This window comes from Sprattus sprattus (assembly GCF_963457725.1).
Source record: "Sprattus sprattus genome assembly, chromosome: 14".
In the NCBI taxonomy this organism is placed as follows: Eukaryota; Metazoa; Chordata; class Actinopteri; order Clupeiformes; family Clupeidae; genus Sprattus; species Sprattus sprattus.
In genome coordinates, this window is record NC_137912.1 from 19,691,017 (window position 1) to 19,715,828 (window position 24,812).

Below are 24,812 nucleotides of genomic sequence, written 5' to 3' on the forward strand. Positions count from 1 at the left end.
GCACTTTACACTCTGTTACCCAGCAACACCAGACCAACGACGGAAGCCCCCGAGGTACAAAATAGCAAAAAGTCTGGGATTAGGTCCAGTCTGCTTTCACACCTCCAAAAGGTCCGCACCAGGGTTGTTTGATCCGGACTGAGTCCGACCTTTCAGCTCGGTCTCGGTCCGCTTGTTTGGTCCGGACCAGAGTTCGGTGGTTTGTATTCAGACCATCCCAAAAGGTCCGAACCAACGAAAATCTGGTCCATTTGGTCGTTTGGTCCGGACCAAACGGGGTAGGTGTGAATAGGCCCTAAAACTAATACACAACACACCTAGACCAGTACTGCTCCAAAACCACCAATTTGTGTCAATACAAATCACGCAAAATGAAGACTATTTGTAATACTGGAGAAACCAAACTACCAGTCAAAGTAGAATGAACTTCTATCTGACCCTAAAAGGAGACTATAAATTGGCAGAGTATTTCCTCGCTATGTAAATTATACGAAGCAGAGGTAAATCCTGACCAAGTTCAGGCTCAGTGACCAAAACCTTGCAGTGGCTGCCAAAAGATGACAGACCATTACAATATTATCATGCCCTACAATTTCTTCTACAATCAGACTACAATCTTCGACGTTGGCAGTCATACTCCAAGCACAACGCTGGAAGCAGACGTCCTGGTAAACTGCTAATTTCACTAAAGCAAGCAAAAAGGATGTTAAAGCACTAATTGAAATTTTAATAAAAAGATAGAAAAGTCGTTCCTGGCATGGCGGTCGCTGCTTTACACAAACTCACAACGCTCAGCTCTGTCCACTCGCTCAGTCCGTGTGCACAGAGAGAGACAGAGGGAGGGAGAAAGAGCAGAGAGAAGCAGATAAGGAAAGACAGACAGAGAGCGTGGGTGGGCATGTGCACGTGCACGTGAGGGTTTATGTGGATATTCACCCTTGTGTCACTGACTTTCACCAATTATGCGTGTGTGTGTGTGTGTGTGTGTGTGTGTGTGTGTGTGTGTGTTGTGTGTTTGTGTGTGTGTGTGTGTGTGTGTGTGTGTGTGTGTGTGTGTGTGTGTCTAGATGTGCTTCAGTGATGCAATGGTCACATCACACCCCTTATGCCTCTGTGCACTCTGCTCTTTCAGGCGGAGATCTCAGAAGGAACAATGTGTGTGTGTGTGTGTGTGAGAGAGAGAGAGAGCGAGAGAGAGAGAGAGAGAAAGAGAGAAAGAGAAAGAAAAAACACACACACGCATGCACTCAAACACACAGACACACACACACAAACACACAATACTGTAGCAACACTACACATGTTTTTGCTATACCAACTACGTGGATAATTAGAAAAGTTATATTTTTTTTACATACCAATAAAGCTTCATTTGAATTGAAAATTGAGAAAGAGAGAGAGTGCATGTTTGTGTGTGTGTGTGTGCGTGAGTATGTGTGTGTGTGTGTGTGTGTGTGTGTGTGTGTGTGTATGTGTATGTATGTATGTGTGTTTGTGTATGTGTGTGTGTGTGTGTGTGTGTGTGTGTGTGTGTGTGTGTGTGTGTGAGCGTGTGTGAGCGTGTGTGAGTGTGTGTGTGTGAGCGTGAGCGTGTGTGTGTGTGTGAGTATATGTGTGTGTGTGTGTGTGTGAGTATATGTGTGTGTGTGTATGTTTGAAGCTGCTGGTGATCTACCAGACTAATTTATGACAAGAGACAGGATGCATGATGAGGCCCTGTCTGATGAGAGAGTGTGTGACAATAAACAGGACAGGCGAGAGAGAGAGAGAGAGAGAGAGAGAGAGAGAGATAGAGAGAGGAAGAGAAAGAGGGGCATGAGAAGCAGAGATTGATGGGAACAGAAAGAAGATGAGTCACAAATAGAGAGAGAGAGAAAGATAGAGAGAGAGAGAGAGAGAAAGAGAGAGAATTAGAATTTTGGAAAAACGTTTAATAGAAACAAAGAATCGAGAGAGAGAAATGGTGGAGAAAAGGAAAGAGCGATGAGAGAGAGAGAGAGGGAGGGAAGAATGAGAGAGAGATAGAGGGAGGAAAGAGAGAGAGAAGCAGGGATAACATGAGAGACACAGGTAGACAAAGGGGCTGAAGATCTTACCATCAAACTCCGCTGGTCCCACTCCCACTATGATGATGGACATGGGGAGACAAGAGGCCTTGGGTAGAGAACACACACACATACACACATCATTAGTGACTTACTTCAACATAATGCTGATGTTGACTGAGCGACTGGAGATTATAGTGCCATGTCTGTGTTGGGGCAAAACATTGGGAGCCTGCCTGAGAGATGTGAAATCAATCAGACACTCAACTTTCCCTTTAGGGACAAAAGGCACAAATGATTTATGAAACTACTAGTCAGATGCCAAGAGATGGACAACTAGCCACAGGGTATGGTAGGAGTGAATGCATGTGTGGTGTGGTGTGCTTGTTCGCGTGCGTGTGCGTGTGCGTGTGCGTGTGCGTGTGCGTGTGCGTTAGGTACTGAGTCAATGAGACAAACTGTTTCTACCCCCCACACACAAAAACCTCTTTGAGGGAAAATAAACCTCAGACATGAAATCAATAACTAGTGTAACCCAAAGAGTATGGTTTGGTCTATATGAGCAAGAAAAAGTGCAACTAATCTGAACCCTCATGTCCCTGAGTATGTCTAAGGGTGTTTTGCATCCGCAAAATACAGCACTTCACACAGAGATGTGCTGTGGTGTGTGTAGCAGCGCAGAGTTGATGTGCCGTGGCATGGTGTGTGTATGAGCTCAGATATGATGTGCCGTGGCATGTGTATAAGCACAGAGATGATGTGCTGTGGTGTGTGTTTACAGTGCCTTGCATAAGCATTCACCCCCTTGGATGTTACCAATTTTAAGGGGGTGAATACTTATGAAAGGCACTGTAAGCACAGAGATGATGTGGCGTGTGTATAAGCACAGAGAGGTCCTTACGTTGACGATGGACTCCTTGGTCTGAGCCATGTCGGAGATCACCCCATCCGTGATGATGAGGAGGACGAAGTACTGCGAGCCGTCCTTTACCGACGCAGCGTACCTGCAGCACAGGTGAGACAGGGGGATGCCATTCAGTACAGCTCAACCTTACATCGTTTTACTGCCTCAGGCTGTTCACAGAACCCAACTCGAGACAGCGGGGGCTGGCAAAAACTCACATCTTAATTGGCAGCATGTGTGTGAGTGATTATTAGTTTGTGAGTATATATGTGTACATGCATATGCTACATGAGATATTGTGTGTGTGAGTATATATGTGTGTTTGTGTGTGTGTGTATGTATGTGTGTGTGTGTGTGTGTGTGTGTGTGTGTGTGTGTGTGTGTGTGTGTGTGTGTGTGTGTGTGTGTGTGAGATTGATTGATTGTGTGTGAAAGCTGACTGACGCAGTTTGCATTGACTAACTCTGAGGTGAAAGCCCTCCTGTAGCTAGTCAGTATCTGCCTGACATTCACATGTGCTTTAAATATAGCACAGGTAACCTTTCCATCGCCACAGAGAATGAGAATGAGAATGTGTGCAGTGACTGTTTAGTGATATTTACAAAGAAAATGCCATTAGCAAGTTCTGGAGAGTAAAGAAAACCATTCTCTCAAACACATGCACACACACATGCACATACCCACACACATTCACATGAGCACACACACACAAACATACACAAACAGAAACACACACACACACACACACACACACACACACACACACACACACACACACACACACACACACACACACACACACACACACACACACACTTTCCCTGGAGAAGTGGGCAGCCTGCCTGAACACCTGATGTTTAATATGTGCTTGTTCCAGACCTAGCCCTCTGATTAAATGCTATTATTAAACAAGGGAGGCAAGAGTATCCTAGTCTAACGCTCAGTGAAACGTCATTTGCACATCCACTGTTAGAAGAAGTCGCAGATCAAATAGAATGACAAAAGGTCATCGGAACCTGATACACACAAAGGGGGTTACCAGAACTTCATTATTATACATTAGAGAAAAACACCTCATAATTATACTGTACATTAATGAAACACACTTATTATACAGTGGAGAAATACATTATAATTGTACATGGGGAAAGTGACACCACCCCTTCCTGTTATATATTCATGTATGGTATATGTGTATGACTGTTTCATCGTTCATTTTGTTGCCGGGGAATCCAATTAATGTTTCCGTGATTTGCTACTGCTGCTGCTACTGCTCCAACTCCGTTGTTGGAATACAGTTTTTTCCGATTATTTTCACACTTGTCTCATTACACTTTTTCCAAACTCTTCACATAGTGGGCTTTGCAGACACACACCTCAAAATATCAGTTAACCTTTGATGCAAAATGCACTAAAACCACCAAAACACTTCATACTTACACCTAAAATGACTAATGCCACGATTTTTAGCAAATGTTCTCTCTCAGGAAGACTACTTTGTCACTCAAAGTACAATGACCTAAAAAACCAGACAACTTGAAGCATTGCAAAATGCATTAATTATGCGTTGCTGTTTTTTCTATTTTTGCACAGTTTAGTGTTGTATTGCAAAAGAAAAGAAACATGTATGACACCTCATACACATTATATATGTAATATAAAATGAAATACAGTAAATATAAAATTCAGCTATATGCCTCAAGACAGCTCAATTCAAAATGTTCTGTAGTACACTATAGCACAACAAAATTGTGCAGACATTTTACCTTCCCAGTACAGTAAGTGAAACAACAACACATGAGACTACCACTATAATTGTTGTGCAGCCCTAATGCTGATCCATGGTGACATTTTCATAAACTTAGAATTTACAGTAACATTCTCCCTTGCCTTGAACATTTAGAAAAAAATCCAACCCTAAAATCCCCCATATTCCACAAATATTTCAAGGCATGCTGTTGTCATGACACCAAGAACAAACCTTTCTGTTGGTCTGCCAACAGAATGCTGTAAATACCACTTTTGTGTTGCAATATTACAAAGTGTGATCAGTGGTACAGTGGTAAGTGTTGACTTACAAGATGATGAGTCACCCTAGCCTAGGTACAAAACAATACACACAATGGCGTGTGTTTGCAGGGGAGCTGTATTATGAGGTAGTCCAGTATTATGAGGTAGTCCTGCACTCTGTGAATCCCTGCAGGCACCTCTATCCATCATCCCTAATTTCATTACCAGCAGCAGTCTGTTCAAGTAATGCTCAGGGCATACTCATTCAGCCAGCCTTCACACACACAAACACACACACACACACACACATCTACATTATCATTGATTACTGGTCCTTTGATTGGACACCACCTTGTTTTTGGCATTTTCCCTGGTCCACCCCTTTAGATACAGTTTCCTTATTCACACACACACACACAACTCTGTCCTACCAACTACTAAGTTACAACACAAACACACACACACACACACAGACAGACCTCTGCTGTACCAAGTACTGAGTAACAACACACACATGCATACACACACACACACACACACACACACACACACACACACACAGACGAGGAGGAGTCGGGGTGTGTTGAGGGAATGCATTCAGACAGAGAATTATTTTTAGACTTTTTAACTGGTACATTTATGCCAAATGCCCAAATATGTTCATAAACTAGCAGTTTCCATATTGCCCTGACCTGCATATGCAGTTTCCCACACTCACTCACAGTTCCCATATGAATCTGGCATTGTCTCAGCTCAAGTTACTCTCCAACAATGAGACGCCAGATACCTACAGGCTAGAGAGGACTTTGCAGGAGAGGTAAACCTAATTTCACACCCGATGCGACTCCAAATCCATTTCATCTCTGCATGCTATACTCTCATGGGATGTTCTAAAGCAGCAGCACAGAGCAACCCGAACAGATGTATCTGCCAGAACCTGGCATATAAACACACTCGGAGTGCGGCATTAGTGCAACGCAGAGTCACGTCTGTGTTAAACTGGTGCGAAAACAAACCAGATGCTGTTTGGCATTAGATCAGTGTGGCTTAGGGTGGAAACAGGCTTTAGTCTTGCGCTATGAGCTGTGAGTGATAGCACTGCTGTACATCTGAATTAAGAGTGTGTGTGTGTGTGTGTCTGTGTGTCTGTGTGTGTGTGTGTGTGTGTGTGTGTGTGTGTGTGTGTGTGTGTGTGTGTGTGTGTGTGTGTGTGTGTGTGTGTGTGTGTGTGTGTGTGTGTGTGTTTGTGTGTGTGTGCCAGAGTGTGTGTGTGAGTGTGAGGGTTTGTACCTGGCCACATGTTTTAAAACAGGTGAGAAGCTGGTGTATGTGTGTGTAAATGTATATGTGTTTGTATGTGTGTGTGTGTGTTTGTGTGTGTGTTTGTGTGTATGCGTGTATGTGTTTGTGTTTTTATAATTGTGTGTGTGTTTGTGTGTGTGCATGTGTGTTTTTGTGTATGTATGTGTTTGTGTGTTTGTAATTGTGTGTGTGTGTGTGTGTGTTTGTGTGTTTGTGTGTGTGTATGTGTGTATGTGTGTATATGTGTTTTTTTGTGTGTGTGTGTGTGTGTGTGTGTGTGTGTGTGTGTGTGTGTGTGTGTGTGTGTGTGTGTGTGTGTGTACCTGGCCACATGGTTGATGACAGGTGAGAAGTTTGTTGGTCCGTACAGCTGCACAGACTTCAGGCTTTGGTAGTATGCCTCCATCACACCATCTATGCCATGGCAGTAGGGGTTCTGAGGGTTTCCATTCTGCAGGGGAACAAAGCAAACACAGCATTTAAACACACACAACTAAACACTAACACACAATCAAACACTAACACAGCATTTAAACAGATATGAACACAGCATTTAAACAGTTATGAACACAGCATTTAAACAGATATGAAGACAGCATTTAAACAGATGATATGAAGGGTTAAACACACGCTTATACAGCATTAATGAAGGGTTAAAACGTATGAAGGGTTAAACACACGCTAATACAGCATTTAAACTCAAGTACTTCAGATTTAACTTTTTTTGAAGTTGAATGATGAATGATTATGTAATGATCAATGTACTAGTATGTTTTCTTACATGATGTGTTATTAAGCCTTTACAACATTGTAACTACTTCAGGTAAACCATGTGTGACAACACTTTGACGCTCTGGAGGTATAGACGACGTAGATATAGGCACAGATAGATGTCCACAGATGTGTGAATGTGTGTTTGTGTATGTGTGTGTGTGTGTTGCCGTGTGTGTCCGTGTGTATGTGTGTGTGTGTGTGTGTGTGTGTGTGTGTGTGTGTGTGTGTGTGTGTGTGTGTGTGTGTGTGTGTGTGTGTGTGTGTGTGTGTGTGTGTGTGTGTGTGTGCGTGTACACAGGACCCAGCGCAAAAGCACCATGGGACTCATTTGGGCAGCATGGGTGCGGGCAGGAAGAAACTGATGCATGTGCAGGAGCAGGAAAAAGAAATCACTCGGGCAAATTATAAATATGTGATTATATAAATATTTGTATAAAAGGAAATTATAAATATACTGTATGTATAAAAGGAAAAAAAGTATGTTTGAAGTGCAGAATAATCTATCTATAAATCCAGAAATCTCTGTGTGTCTGTCTGTCTGTGACAGGCGTATCTCCCTGACGGTAGTTACGTTAGTTATGAGATTTAGCATGTAGCTTACGCATGTCATGAACCTGTGCATCCTTGATTTTGAAGATTTTTGAATTCATAGTTTGCGAGATATTTGTATTTTATCGTTTCCCGTAGACACTATAGTTCATCACCTTTTTCTCTCATAGACTAACATGGTGGAATGTTGAGCCATTGTGACGTCCCCCACTCTAGCCAACTGAAATGTAGCTTACCCATGTCATTAACCTGTGCATCCTTGATTTTGAAGATTTCTGAATTCATAGTTCACGAGATATTTGTATTTTACCGTTTGCCGTAGGCACTACGGTTATCGTTTACCATAGGCACTATGGGTAGAGAGGCACTATGGGTACTGTAGTAATTCAGAGAAAGAGGGGCGGACCCGCGCGACGTGAATGATGTCATAGTCATAGAACAGTCGTGTGGTTAGCCCACTGACCATGCGTTCATGCATCTACTGACGCAATGAGAGAGGTTTTCCCGATGTATATGTTGTAATTCGTGTGTACTTTGTTTTCTCATTATTGCAATATTATAAACCTCAGTCTGCATTTACCCTGGCTGGGAGAGGCTGTCATTCCGAAGGTACTGTGTGTGATCGCCTTTGCTCTGTGTTCATTAATCACAACGCAAGAGTGGAGTACTACACCGCTACAAATGGTAGCTTATATTGATAAGCCTCGGAGGCTTTCAGATTGTCCATTGCTTTCCCATCTGTTGCTATGGAGTCCACGAAATATGTGCAAATCTCGCTGTAATTTATGTTGGGCCCACGTCGTCATGTTATCCTCCCAGTCCTACACTAAATTCGGGTGGGGGATAGTAACGCCATCTCCAGTCAGAGTATTTAAACTGTGTTCCCATTGTAAGGACATAATTAGATTACGATCTGTCTGAGAGTGGGCTGTCAAAGCTAGCATCATCGAATTCATACAGTACAGTACAGTAGGCTACATACATTCAATAAAATGAACCTACATTTGAGTCCAACTGCATGACCATTCTTACCCTACACTTATTCTTACAATAAAGAAGTGATCCTATTTCAACCATAACTTCATTTTAAATAATTTCTTTCTTTATGACATTTAGTTTATAGTTTAGACAACAACTTCATCCACTACATAATCTCAAACTTTATTTGTTGGTATATATCCAAAAAGGCTATACAACATTAAAACATTTCTTAATGAAAAGGAAACATGCATCACAATAATACTTCAGTGTAACCTGTACCTATGTGGAGTGCAAACATGTCTTGCTATTACACTGCCCAACAGCTACACCTACGTCTGCTAACACTACAGAATGCATAATTCCTACGGGCACTGCACTAGTAATAATAATAATGCATTTAATTTGTAGCGCACTCTTTATGAATCTCAGAGTGCCAGAATATTATTTGTGTTTGCACTAGAGCAGTAAGAAACAATCCATGTTTTCCATAAACAGGTGCAGGGTTGGTGGTCCTTACACATGATACATTTTCACGCAAGCTGGCAGGATTGGGACTGGAAAACCCAACCTGCGTAATCTTCCACCTATTCGATTTTGCAGGATAAAATATTACATATTCTTGCGGGAGCAGGGAGGAGTGAAGATGTTTAAATCACACACCCAAGGAGTCTGTTGTATTATTATTAGTATTATTAATAATAAATGAGCATGAACCAACCTCCTTTGGGTTGTTACAGACTGGAGTGTCTGTGCGTTTTTAATATCGGTTAGATGGTGATTTTAAGCCCTTCAGTCATACCTCCCTGTCAGCCACTGAGCTGATGACTGCAGCCGAGTGCCATCTGAGAGGAGTGCCTGTTGACTCCTTTGATTTGTGTGAACTAGGGCACCATCACCGCCAGTGTCATGGGGGATGGAGGCGTCTGGAAACACTAAGGGCCCTATCTTGCACCCAGCGCAATTGACATTGTCACCGACGCATGTATCATTCCTATCTTGCACCCGGCGCACAGCGCGATTTTCCCTCCAGAGGCGCGCTTCGAAATGAACTTGCGTCGACATGGGCGGGGGCGGAACAGAGAAGGCGTTTCTCTGGCGCAAGTGGTATTTTGCAGTTTCAAAACAACGCCGTGCGCCGTGCGCCATTGACCAAAAAAAAGCTGGTCTAATGTGAGGCGCAATGTCTAAAGTCTGTAACGCGTATTCAGAACGCTATTTTAAGGGCGCATGTGCTTGCCCGCACAGTATAGGACCTGTAGGCTACACTTTACTTCTGTCGTCTTCACGAGAGATTTACACCAATTGTTTGGCAAGCCATATATACAAGGAAAATAAAGTATTTACCACATGAGGAAATCATTTTGATATCCGTATCCAAGACATTTAAAAACTAGGCATACATCTAGCGTAGGCTACACAATTGACCCAAATGATTCAGGTTAATTGAAGCTGCGTGACATTTGATTTATTGTATGGCTTTGTTGCATTTATTTAATGCCAGTATTATTATAAATCTTGTAAACTCATCTCTGTGTATGTGGACTTTATTTATGTATCTTGGGTTTGGTCAGCTGGTGCACTGGCTTGGGTGCCGATTTCCATGCCCCCAAATCCCTGCACGCTCTCAGGCGTGAGGGTAGACGTGGCGATGTCCTCTGCTGCCGTCAGATCCTGGGTCGAGGCAGATCCACCTCCCGTGAAGGCACGAGAACGTGTGTTACCTTCCAGCTTGGATGTCCCACGTCTCCGGACGTCATTATAGCGTTTTCGGCAACGTTTTCGGGTGCCCCGTTGCAGAAACAATCACGGCAATATCTTGACATGCTTGCTTGACTTTGCTTACTTTTGGAGGGTTTCTCGCATCCCCATATATATCTATCTCCCGGCTTTTTACAAAGCCATACAATAAATCAAATGTCACGCAGCTTCAATTAACCTGAATCATTTGGGTCAATGTGTAGGCTACATGTATGCTTATTTTTTAAATATCTTGGATATGGATTTCACAATGATTTCCTCAAGTGGTAAATACTTTATTTTCCTTGTAATTATATATGGCTTGCCAAAAAATTGGTGTAAATCTCACGTCGGTCTCCTCGGCTGTGAACTTCTCCGGTCTTCCACCAGGTAATCCCGCCATCAAAATAACAAGCCGCTATGGACTATGCGCTTCTCGCTCTTAAAGGGAATGTGAAATGACGCTCCGATTGGTTTATTGCATATTACGCCCAAACCACACCTATGGCTGAGTAACCTCCTTTGGACCAACCCTTTTGACACTTGCGCTGGACGCAAGTGTGTTTTTTCCGCCGTTAAAATAGCAACTGCGCCATAGAGCCGCCCACACAGCTACTTGCGCTTGGCGCCGTCCTACTTGCGTTTCTGATCGGCAAGATAGGGCCCTAAGTGAGACTAGATACCACACTGCAAAGTTTTTGACCGGAGCACCTAGAGGTATTGGGGTCTTTTTTTTTTTAAGGATGGAACTTACTGGAACAATTTGCAAAATGAGCACAGTGAAGGGGCCGAAATACTGAGAGAAGGAATCTGCTTCCCTCTTTAATCTGGCACCACCCGAGCTAAAGCAGCTCTTACAGCACTGAAGGAGCAGTATTATCTGTGTGTGTGTGTGTGTGTGTATGTGTGTGTGTGTGTGTGTGTGTGTGTGTGTGTGTGTGTGTGTGTGTGCGTGTGCGTGTGCGTGTGTGTGAGACATTGCGTGATCAGTGTGATGAGAAAGTGAATCTGGAGCTGGCTCATTACTTCCACACCCTGGGAGTTGTGACAATCCACTCTGCCCTGAGGATCTGCGCAGCAGATTTCACAGTATTTATTCACCCCTGCCAACATACAAATCACCTCTGAGCTCTCTCAAGTGTGTGTGTACGCATGTGTGTGTGTGTGTGTGTATGTGTGCAGGGGGAGGGGGGGGGGGTGATTGGCCTGTAAACTTTCACCATTGTCTTCTCAAACTGTCAAATTGAGACAGTTGAGTTCTCTAAAGTGTGTGTGGGTTTGGTCTGTCATGCCCCAGTGGACACATCTGTACCCAAGAATCTGAGTACCCTAAGGACATCAAGTTGGCACAAACCCTGAACATACGCACACACTCGTCATCATAACAACATCCCCATCCCCAGCCCGGACCCACACCAACACGCACACAAGTGTGAGCGAGAAACAAAGACATAACTAATCAGGCATACCAGGGCATTTGGACGCAGACTGACTTATACAGGAAGTGAGTAGTTTTAGAGAAGGCTGAAGTCTAACCCTCACCAGTGTGTGTGTGTGTGTGTGTGTGTCTGTGTGTGTGTGTGTGTGTGTGTGTGTGTGTGTATGTGTGTGTGTTTGTATGTGAGTGACCCTCACCAGTGCAAACTCATGGGACACCCTCCCGTCAGGGGGCAGCTTGGCTCCAAAGCCCAGCGCAGGGAACATCTTATCGCTGTCGTAGTCTTGGATGATCTCGCCCACGGCCCTCAGAGCCATGGCGTAGGCATTCAGCTGGTACGGGTTCATGTAGTGGAGAGAGGTGGGCTGTGCCGGGTTGCCTGGAAACCACACAAACAAACAAACAAACAAGCAAAGAATATCGTCAGTACAAAATGTTAACACTGATGTGTGTGAGTGTGTTTGTACAAACAGTACCCTCCTGATCACACACATAATCACACACACCTACAAGAGGACTTATTGTCCAGAAAGGACTTTGTTCACTAACAGGCAAACAGCACATTTCCATTCATTTTCTCCTCTGTTCAGATAAAATAGAAGGATGCAAAACTTGTCTACAACAACCAACTAAGAAAACAAGCAGTAAAGTAAAAGTTCTGATGAGTTTGAACAACCACAGATGACCCAGGACAGAATACCAAAGTGGGATTTATTTTCAGATATACTGTACACATGGTACAAACAACATACTGCACAAATATTTAAATTCAAAATGTCATTAAAATGCGGCAACTACATCTAATCAAAGTGCTGTTTTCAACACCATGTGTAATTAACACCTTTGCATCTGCGTTGAGTGCGAGTGGTGCGTGATGTGTGCTACCAGCAGCTCCTCCTATGACTCACAGTCTCTTAACAAGCTGTTTGCTATGACCAGACAACGCCAATGCCAATGATAGATAGACAGATGGCCAATCAGATATAGGCTATATATAGCCAATCAAATAGATAGATAAATGGATAAATGAATACATACACATACAACTAAACTACTGATACAATACATAGAATAAACAACATAGAATTTGAGAGAAAAACATAGAATTAGTCTGTAAAATGTGCATCCCCACTCAGAGAGAGCCTCTTCCCGGCACAGAGGGGAGTCATGATATATTGCTACTGCGGTGGGCAGGAATGACTTCCGGTAGCGATACTTGTTGAAGGACTCTTCAGCTGAAAACACTCTACTGACCTACACCTTAGCCATGACCTACACTATAGTCAAGTCTTTTGTGTCTGACACTGATGTGTTGTCACTGATCCGGGTTAGTGTGCTTCACTGTGGGTATCACTACCCTGGATGGGTAAAATGCAGAGATAGAATTCTGTGTGTGTCACTATCTCTGCCATAAAACAGTCACTAGTCACTAGGGCTCATTTCTATTCTATTCTATTTTATTATGTTGAGCAGTTTGTGCAACATCCTTCTCTCCACAATTACCTCTGGGGGCACCAGACCAGTCCCCAGCACAGAGCCAGCCTTGCTTAGTTTCTCTCTCTCTCTCTCTCTCTCTTTTCTCTCTCTATCTTTCTCTATATATCTTCTTCCTCTCCTTAGCTCTTTTTTTCCTCAGTCTCTCGCTCTCTACCCGTGTAAAGTGTGATCATTCTGTCAGTTTGCTTGAGAATCCCATGGGAGTAATTAAAGCAAAAAACTGAAACACTGTGAACAATCACAAATGGCTGCTGTTGTATGCCAAGCATCTTGGACAAATAAAAAACACTTTGTGCATAGAGTAAATACAGTGTTTGTTGCTGCGTGTGTGTGCTCATGTTCACATGTCACCCCACAAAACAAACTACTTTACTGTATGTCAAATCAGACAATGTGATTTTTCTGGATTTTTTTTTCTCATTTTGTCTCTCATAGTTGAGGTTTACCTATGTTGAAAATCACAGGCCTCTCTCACCTTTTTAAGTGGGAGAACTTGCACAATTGGTGGCTGACTAAATACTTTTTTGCCCCACTGTACATATATATATTGGCAGGAACATACATAAACACTGGCATACAATAACCAAGGCCACTGTGGTATAACATATTACTCATCATGTAATGACTCACAACTGTCGTTGAAGAACTCAGGAGGGTAATGAATTTTATAAGCCCTTAATATCTCTTGGCTATTCAGTCATAGTTAAAACAAAACAAGCGCTCTTGGCTATTCAATCATTATTACATTAAAAACAAACATGCCCACATGTTTCAGTCATTAGAGCCTTCATCTGGGCAAGTCAAAATGGCTGTCTTTGGGCTGTATACCAGTAATCACGTGTTCAGTGCGGACAGGTAAGTAGTCACATAATTCTTTAAGAAAGGTAAAGTCACAAGACAGACCATGCTCTCAAACCACGCCAGGCAGAGGAAAACAAAGATTTGAATATACACATACAATCAGGATGAAACGGTCATGAACAATCAAACTATAAAAAAGACCATATTTTTTTAGTATTCAATATGTAAAGGACAGAGTGTGCGTGATGTTGGGCAAAGTACCTCAATGACTAATATCATAGGCACTTACAGAAAAAGGGAGAAGTCCCATTTCGTTTCCCATTTATTTCCCCGTTTACGTTTGTCCAATCTGGCCGACTGTTTCAGCTCTGTTCTCCCAATACAAAAACAACCACATGGCCGCTGCAGTCTGTAAACCACATGGCCGCTGCAGTCTGTAAACCACATGGCCGCTGCAGTCTTTAAACCACATGGACGCTGCAGTCTGTAAACCATATGGACGCTGCAGTCTGTAAACCACATGGACGCTGCAGTCTGTAAACCACATGGACGCTGCAGTCTGTAAACCACATGGACGCTGCAGTCTGTAAACCACATGGACGCTGCAGTCTGTAAACCACATGGACGCTGCCGTCTGTTAACCACATGGACGCTGCAGTCTGCAAACCACATGGACGCTGCAGTCTGTAAACCACATGGACGCTGCCGTCTGTTAACCACATGGGCGCTGCAGTCTGTAAACCACATGGACGCTGCCGTCTGTAAACCACATGGACGCTGCCGTCTGTAAACCACATGGACGCTGCAATCTTAAAACCGTATTGCCATTTAGAAAAATGACTTTATGTTATACTAATGACCTGGTGTCATGTCATATTGCCACAAAGATTGTCATTTACACACTTGTGGTTGCCTGCTCTTGGCCCGATTCACAAAGCATTTTCTTTAACATCTAAGATTGTCGCCCTACAAGTTTCTAACTAAAAGTATTCTTCTAAATACTAATCAGAAAAGTTGCCAAGAGAAACATTGACTGTAGAAAGGCAAGAACTCCTAAGCTAAGATGAAGTCTCTGTTGCTATGGCTGACGTCAACCTTGCACAACCTTGTTTGCAAAGACCTCCGTGATTGGTCGATGAGTGACGGTGCTATGCCAACAAGTAGGCACGCGTCTCATATTACAAACACTTAAATATTCTTAATCACACACACACCTACACACACACACACACACACACACACACACACACACACACACACACACACACACACACACACACACACACACACACACACACACACACACACACATTACAATCCAGATTTAAACACACTCACACACACAGAATCAAACCCATTTAGAGTACTCCCATGGTGATTGGCTGGTGGTCTGACAGAGACACTCACCATTGGAGGCAGTGAAATCGATGGCCACGGTGAAATTAATCTGAGTCCTGAAACACAAACAAAGAAGAAAACTCATTTCAGCATTAATCTTACGCTCTCCACAGACCATACCCATCAACAAACCACAGACACACTCATTCTCTCTCTCTCTCTCGCTCTCTCGCTCTCTCTCTCTCTCTCTCTCTCTCTCTCTCAAACACACACACATCTTCAGAGGTCACCCAGCGGTCTATAGCCTTCATAGAGTTCTATAGTGGTCCATTATCATGCGGTAGACTCCTAAGGCCCTGGAGACAGTGAGAAAGTGGCTCATCTCATACAAAAACCTAGTCATTTAATCGCACTGATCTGAACACACATATTGCAATATTTGTCATTCTGAAAATGTATTACCATGGGCTGTTATACATAATTATCTGTTAAAGAATGATTTGAAACTCAATGTGTGTGTACGTGTGTGTGCATGTATTTTTGTGTGACAGAGAGAGAGAGAAAGATGTTTTTGCAAATAGTGTCTGAGCGGGTGTATTTGTGTGTGTATGTGTGTGTGTGTGTGTGTGTGTGTGTGTGTGTGTGTGTGTGTGTGTGTGTGTGTATTTGTGTGTGTGTGTGTGTGTGTGTGTGTGTGTGTGTGTGTGTGTGTGTGTGTGTGTGTGTGTGTGTGTGTGTGCGTGTGTGTGTATGAATGTGTCAATTTGAGTCACTTTGTTTTTCAAACAGACTGGCACATATTTAGTCACAAGCAGAAGACAGCTGTCATAAAAACACATCACATATCACAACATGTAGAAACACATCATATGTTGCTAAGCTACACCAGAAAATACACTTAGGGCCTGATTTACTAACAGGATTGCGCCCAGTTCAGGCGTAAAATAGCGGTCGCAAACATAAAACGGTATTTACTAAGGGGGCGCAGCGCATATTAACGCTTTGTGGGTGTGGACGGGGAGGACACGAAAACGTGGGTGGAAACATGGGCGTCTAGCGCAAATATATGGGAGGAGACAAGATAAGTGCGCCCAATGATGTATTGCGTGGTATTTACTAAAACTGCCTGACCAGCGCACGTCTCTAATTTGCGGGATAATTCCTCGCCTCATAAAAGCACGTCTTAACCAGGAAGCGCATTTCCATTGAGTCTGAAAACGTTGATATGGCAGCAGTTATAAGAGCAAGGCAAAGATATAGACAGAGACAGCGCACAGAAATATTTTTTTCAACTCGTATAACACTTTTTCAGTTAAGCGATCCACAAATCATTAGACGGTACAGGTTAACCAGCCACGCAATACTTCAATTACTGAACCAGATCAGAGACGACATCGAACCCTCCAACCGGAGATCACATTCATGTTAAACTCCGGACAACATTGCAAATATTGGCATCGAATCATTTCAAACAGTTATAGCATCAGCAGTTGGTATATCTCAGCCTTCACTCAGCCAAATATTCACCCAGGTACTCAACGCATTGCTACGACGCATTGCTACGACGCACTGCTACGGCGCACATTTCCCCACTGCCATAGCTGAAATTAGAGACATCAAACAGGACTTTTTTTTAAATCGCAAACTTTCCGAACGTAATTCGAACCATTGATTGCACCCACGTCCATATATATTGTAGTTAACCCATGTAGAAATCATTAATCTCGCTATGTATACATCTATATTGTTATAAAAGACAGTTTATGCATTAATGCCACCAATAGCATATTCTTTATAATCGTGTTCTTTTAAACATCTCGCTGTAGGTGATGGCGGGCGGAACAACAATATAGCAGCGCACACATTGAATCAGGTTCAGTGATTGAGCGAACGTGAACCAATATATCTATCTCCATTTCGCTGAACCTTCATTTTCTCTTCCTAAATAAATACCATGAAAAATGCGCAAAAACACTGTGCGTTAATGTGCTACCGCAGATTAAGCGGCGGTCGCATGTTAGTAAATCAGGCCCTATATAGGGCGGAGTAAACACAGATTGCCCAGCGCGTATCTGGTTTGATAAATACCACAGAAAATGCGCAAAAACACTGTGCGTTAATGTGCGACCGCAGATTAACCAGCGGTCGCATGTTAGTAATACTTGCATATTACACTATGATCAGACACAACTATTTTATGCAACCAAGGAGCTTCTGATACACCCAATTTTTCTTTACATAATTCTTTACATAATCATCTTCAAACAAGGCTGCTGAACAGCTTTTGCACACTGCTATAGGACTTGGGCAAAAGCTCTGGTTTGAAAACTCTTTCAGTCCTCTTTGTTGTCTGAGGTCTTGAGCTGTATATAAAGATATTCTCTCTATTCTTCCATCTCTCTCTCTTTCTTTCTATTTCTCTCTCTCTTTCTTTCTCTTTCTCTCTTTCTCTCTCTCTCTCTCTTGTGAAGTCTCACATTATGGTTTAATACACATCATCTGAGCTGACTGATGTATTTAATGAAAAAAGGATCTGTGGCTTCAGTTAATAAGGACAGGATTTCAATCTCTTAATTTCTCATGTAAGTAAAACTGTTACAGGCATTTGGACAAAATGATTTCTCCTTTTAATACTTTTCCTTAGACTTTACTACACTATTACTACAATGCATCTGGTCTCATAGTGGCATTGCTTAGACAATCTTGTTTATCTGTAGTTATACATAGCAGTATAAGTTTTGCAGACCTAGCTAGTAACAGCGTTTTCACTCCTTTTGGCGTTGCCATGTGTGCGCGGATGAGTTGTCAAAAAATTGTTGTGTAGACGCAAATCGTTTTGAGAATGCAAAGGAAAAGTGTAATCAAAACACTCTGTTATCATGTGGACAGAGTCTCTGCCTCTCTCAGAGGCTGTTTATACGAAGTGTAGTTTGTCTCCGTCCGTAAAGTTCAGAATACAGATAGCCCTATCATTTAGACGAACACTCTCTATCCGCACATGGTATCTGCAACGATCCGAATCGGGGGTAGAAAGTGAGTAGATTTGAATCAGTGCGGGGGCTGGTGTTCGTCTGCACAGATTCACGCATCCTGATGACGTCATTGCCCCACGTGATCGCTTTGCGATCTCCAACCAATATATCACTTGTTCTCCCTCTACATCTCACTCGGGGTGGGTCTCGAATTCACTCTCATTAATCCAGCCTACAGATTTTAGTTTAGCCTCCTATCTTGATCTAATTCTTTTTATTCAGACGTTACATAACTTTCATGACCACAAATATAAATTGGCCAGCGATTTAATTAGCTTTTTTCTTCATATATTAATGTAGAATGGTCGGAGCAAAGCCTCATGGGAAATGCTCAAGCTCATCCTCTCAATAAAGCAAAGGCATTTAAACAACTCACAGACATGTCATGTTGCACTGTTCCAAACTCTTTATTATCAATAGAAAATAAAATTCATTTTCGCATAACCTATAGTCTGCTCTGACCACCGATTGTATTAACCACCATAATGTATTACTGTGCAGATTAAATGTAGGCTATGCGGTTAGGCTAAACGTTGCTAATTGTAGCCTGTCTACTGGCTGCTTACCAGTGTCCTCCTGTCTTCTTCTACGTTTTTTCAGTTGTCTGTAGCAGCTCTAAAGCGCCACCAACAGGTGTGGGGTATGTACTACAGCCAGTTCATCCCAAACGGGTGTGTTAGTCTTTACGCAAATCTCTCGTTACCAGGCTCCATCCTTACGCAATTAAAAGATTCGATAGGTGTGAAAAATGAACCAGATTCAGTGAATCTAGACTCTGTGTAAAGGGGGCCTCAGCCTGTCTCCTACACACTTCAGACCCCCCCCCCCCCTCTCTCACACTCAAATGCTTCAGACCCCCCCCCCCCCCTCACACACACACGCACACTTCAGCCCCCCCTCTCCTCTCCTTCCTCTAGCTGTCGGCAGTAAGCGCCCAGGTGATGCGTGATCTGAGAGAGTGCAGGGAGCCCACCTCTAGACATGATGGGGCCACCAATCACTCACATCACCAGATGGGCCCTTACACAGACGCACACACACACACACACACACACACATACACACACACACAGGGATACACACACCCAGACAGACACACTTACACACAGACACACACACACACACAAGATCCCTAGAGGCTGCTTTCACAACGAGACAAGCTAAATGTACTGCAGTTTGCTATCGATCAGACCAGCACTGCAGGCCACAGCACAGGGACACCATGTGCCATACGCTGCAGTCCATGGCAGAAATAGTGTGTTCATCTACCAGATTATTGGTCAAATGAAATAAATTGTGTACAAGAAGCCAGTCTGTAATACCATACAAAACAGATCCTAGTGATAGGTTGTCTGTGGTGATTTTAGATTTAACAATTCCTAGAGCCCATTTCCGTACGATTAAAGGAGACAGCTGCAGGAAACACCAGGGGTGCAACTTCTTCCTGTACAGAGACGAAGCAAGAGAGTCACAGTTTATGTTTGAGCAGAAGTGAAGTATTCTAAACCCATTAGGAAACCTTGCCACTCGCTTGCCATAATCACCAGCTGTTACAGAAAGAGAAAACTTGTCTTGCACACACACACAAACACACACACACACACACACACACACACACACACACACACACACACACACACACACACACACACACACACACACACACACACACACACACACACACAAACACACACACACACACACATACAGACAGACACACATAAACAGACATGCACACACACACACACACACACACACACACACACACACACACAAAAACAGACATGCACCAAAAACACACACACACACGTATACAGACATGCACACACTCACAAACAGGCAGACAGACATGCACACACACGCACACGCACGCACACGCACACACACACACACACCACACACACACACACACACACACACACACAAACACACACACACACACACACACACACACACACACAGCTCCATGTCATCTGTCTGATGCCTAGAAGGGGCACAAAATAATCTCTACCTGCAGTCCACCTGCTGACCAGACAAAGAAGGGAAAGAACAATAGAATTACAGAGAGAGAGAGGGGGGACAGAGAGAGTGAGAGATAGGGAGAAAGAGAGAGAGAGGGGGGGAGAGAGAGAGAGGGAGAGAAATAGAGAGAGGGGGGAGAGAGAGAGGGAGAGAAAGAGGTTTATGTATCAATTTTTAACCAGGGAAAATCACGTTCAGATTTAAAATCTCACTTGCAAGTGAGCGAAGAAGGCAGCACACAACAACAACAACAACATCATCTCATCAGAATCAACATCAAATTATCAAACAAATCAACAAAAAAACAGAAATATACAATTGTAAGCTGGAGCATTTTCTATTAAAGTTAATTAAATTAGAAGTTCATCTAGGACTTTTCTTGATAGTTAAGTTATTGTGATTCATCAATGTCAACAAATGTTATAAAACAAGTGGGTTCTATCGCGTAATTAAGCTGTTTCTGATTGGGCGAGAGACGTTCCATGCTATAGGTTATTCGTCAACATACCAACAGTTAGGGGACTTTTCACAGCTAATAATAAATCACTCCGCGATGAAAAATTCGCGTTGATGATAACCGTTAATTCAAAATTCTTAAAATTCCAAACCAAGACGTTGACAATGGAACTATTTTTTGTTGCGGAGAAACAATGGCGAAATAAACCATTTTTAATCAATAACTTTGTGTTGAAATGTTAATTTGTTGACGGTGAAATTGTTTTATAAAAGCTACGGCCGAACACCACCCGTCGGATTATCCCTTACCTACCCCACTCCCACTCGTGCTATATTGCTTAATTGACATTTTATGATTTATGAGGATCAGGGAAGTGACGTTAGAGTTTTTGAGAAGTTGAAGAGTGAGAAGTGATCCATTAAACTGTTCAAGAGCATCCTTGTCTCCCTCCAGTTCGTCTGTTTAATAAGTGAGGATTTCACCTTAACGAACCCAACACAAAAGGTTACACTTTATTTAATAATAATAATTATTTAACAACTACTAGTGCAGTGCCCGTAGGAATTCTGGGTAACACTTTCTATGAAGCCCAGCGTTATAAGGCCCTATAAGGACATTATAAGGGCCTTAATAATGACTTACAGCGATTGCTACAATGACTTATAGCTACTTTATAACTACGTATAATGTCTTCATGATGACTCATAATCACCTTTATGATACATTATATCAGTTCATTATGAATGGTTATAATTAAAGATGGAATAATGCATTATAAATATGTGACTGTCGGGTAACACTTGCTATGAAGTATAAGGACATTAATGATGACGTTTAAAAGTAGCTATAAGTCATTGTAGCACTCTTTATAACTATGTTTAGCATCTCCACAATTACTCATATCCACTGCTCTGAAACGTTATGTCAGTTAATTATAAATGGTTATAATAATCTAAGATAAAATGATGCATTATAAATATGTGATCATAGTTTTGTGTGGGTAATCATGAATCCTATGAAGCCTGCATATATGAAGCACTATAAGAACATTCATAATAGCTTTAAAAACTAGTTAAGTCATTGTGGCACTCATTATAACTATGTATATAGGTCTTCACGGCACATCATAACCACCTTTGTGATATATTATGCATATTCATTAATGGTTATTAGTATGGTGACTAGGCTGCTATACAGACATAGAATATTATAAACTTTTAGAAGATCCTATAAGTGGACTTTGTCAGCTTTAAGTAAAGTGACAAAAGGGTGGTGTTGTTATGAACAGATATAAGATTCTATAAGTGTACTTTGTCAGCTTTAAGTAAAGTGACAAAAGGGTAATGTTGTTTTAAACAGATATAAGATTATTATAGGATAAGAGAAGAGAAGATAAGGCATTATGAACTTGTTAATAGTGCTGACAGTAAATACAACAGGATACAGATGAAAACCCTTTTATTTAGAACTTTCTGGAGGTGCTCAGACTTTATACAAAAACACATTGTAAAGATTTCGGGCTAAGACTTTTGAACTTCAGAGTTGCTGTTATTACTCCAAACCCAATGTCCCTACACAATAAATACTGATAGTTTCAGAAACGACGAAATATTAAAGTTGTCTACATAAAAGCATAACTTTGACACCGCGCGCTTTTGGACCAATGAAATCTGTTCATCAACCAGTCTAGCAAATATCGATGGTAGTACAGCTTTCAGACCTGAGAGCACGCTCAAGAAGGTAGAAGACGTAGGACTGAGAAGGTAAGAATGAGTGCCACAATGACTTAACTAGTTTTTAAAGGTATTATGAATGTTCTTATAGTGCTTCATATATGCAGGCTTCATAGGATTCATGATTACCCACACAAACCTATGATCACATATTTATAATGCATCATTTTATCTTAGATTATAACCATTTATAATTAACTGACATAACGTTTCAGAGCAGTGGATATGAGTCATTGTGGAGATGCTAAACATAGTTATAAAGAGTGCTACAATGACTTATAGCTACTTTTAAAACGTCATCATTAATGTCCTTATAGGACCTTATAAAGGCAGGCTTCATAGCAAGTGTTACCCGACAGTCACATATTTATAATGCATTATTCCGTCTTTAATTATAACCATTCATAATGAACTGATATAATGTATCATAAAGGTGATTATGAGTCATCATGAAGAAATTATACGTAGTTATAAAGTAGCTATAAGTCATCGTAGCAATCGCTATAAGTCATTATTAAGGCCCTTATAATGTCCTTATAGGGCCTTATAACGCTGGGCTTCATAGAAAGTGTTACCGAATTGGGTAGTGTTAGCAGACGTAGGTGTAGCTGTTGGGTAGTGTAATAGCAAGACATATTTGCACTCCACATAGGTACAGGTTACACTGAAGTATTATTGTGATGCATGTTTCCTTTTCATGTTTATTTGCGCGTATTTCGTGGACTCCATAGCAACAGATGGGAAAGCAATGAACAATCTGAAAGCCTCCGAGGCTTATCAATATTATCTACCATTTGTAGCGTTGTAGTACTCCACTCTTGCGTTGTGATTTGATTGGCACCCAGCCGTTTATTCATACGCTCTGACAGGTTTAATGAACACAGAGCAAAGGCGATCACACACAGTATCTTCGGAATGACAGCCTCTCCCAGTCAGGGTAACTGCAGACTGAGGTTTATAATATTGCAATAATGAGAAAACAAAGTACACACGAATTATAACAGATACATCGGGACACTAATACATCGGAAAACCTCTCTCATTGCGTCAATAGATGCATGCCATGAACACATGGTCACTGGTCTAGGCTAACTGGCAACGTTGAATAGAAAGCTAACTCTTATACAAATACATGAAACTACAATAATACTTAACATGGTAATGAGAGTTGGGTACATGCCAGGCCCATACGCATCAGCTGGGGTAACATCTATGACGACGACTGTTCTATGACTATGACATAATTCACGTCGCTAAAATTCATGCGTTTTGCATATGCCATGAATAAGTGCTGTAATTACAGTTACATTTCAACCATGCTTATGAAATGAGTTTGCCAAGTTGTAAGTCAAATAAGTGCAGAAATGTACTGTAAAAATACGCTATACTAATAAACAATATGAATATTTTGATGGATTACTATTCCCTGTCTGTTAGATGACTGTACAACTCTAGACATTACTTTGAAACTTAATATAAAGAAGCTTATACAAACGAATAGATAAAATCAATCACTGTCTTAAGATTACCTGATCAAAAGTCTGTATCTGTTCACCAAGAAGAATTTGAATGCGGACCTCCTTATCGTATCCAACGCTATTCTGAACTTTGAGTGAAGGCAGGATAGTTTTAATACCGCTAATATTGTTTGTGACGTCATTTGTGATGTCATTTCGGTGCTACGGGAAACGATAACCCATTAGTCCCTACGGGAAACGGTAAAATACAAATATCTCGCAAACTATGAATTCAAAAATCTTCCAAATCAAGGATGCACAGGTTCATGACATGCGTAGGCTACATGCGAAATCTCATGACTAACGTAACTACCGTCAGTGAGATACGCCCTAGACTGCCAGACACACAGAGATTCCTGGCTTTAAAGATAGATCTTCAAATCTGTCAGGAAAATAAAGAGCTCCAACTTTGAGAGCAACTCAGAGAGGAACCCTGACATCAGCCGAGCCAGATCTCACATCGGCCGACCCTCCATTCCACCAAGATCTCACATCTGCCAGTGAGTATGTATGTGCAGCTGCACCAGTATACAGAGTTTTTGTGTGTATGGCTGTGTGTGTGTGTGTGTGTGTGTGTGTGTGTGTGTGTGTGTGTGTGTGTGTGTGTGTGTGTGTGTGTGTGTGTGTGTGTGTATGGCTGTGTGTGTGTGTCTGTGTGTGTGTGTGTCTGTGTGT

General features: G+C 42.1%; 1 protein-coding gene across 4 annotated transcripts in view; it reads right to left on the reverse strand.

The window, feature by feature from the left end:
- The window catches only part of LOC308375651 (copine-8), a 118,937-nt gene that overhangs the window by 7,893 nt on the left and 86,232 nt on the right, over positions 1–24,812 (reverse strand). For all 4 annotated transcript variants that reach the window (XM_080851821.1, XM_080851824.1, XM_080851820.1 and 1 more), the window contains 5 exons: positions 15,446–15,492; positions 11,938–12,119; positions 6,585–6,712; positions 2,947–3,049; positions 2,097–2,154 (listed from right to left, as the gene is read on the reverse strand). In XM_080851821.1, the coding sequence (XP_080707947.1) occupies positions 2,097–2,154; positions 2,947–3,049; positions 6,585–6,712; positions 11,938–12,119; positions 15,446–15,492 (518 nt within the window). The remainder of the gene's footprint in view (positions 1–2,096; positions 2,155–2,946; positions 3,050–6,584; positions 6,713–11,937; positions 12,120–15,445; positions 15,493–24,812) is intronic.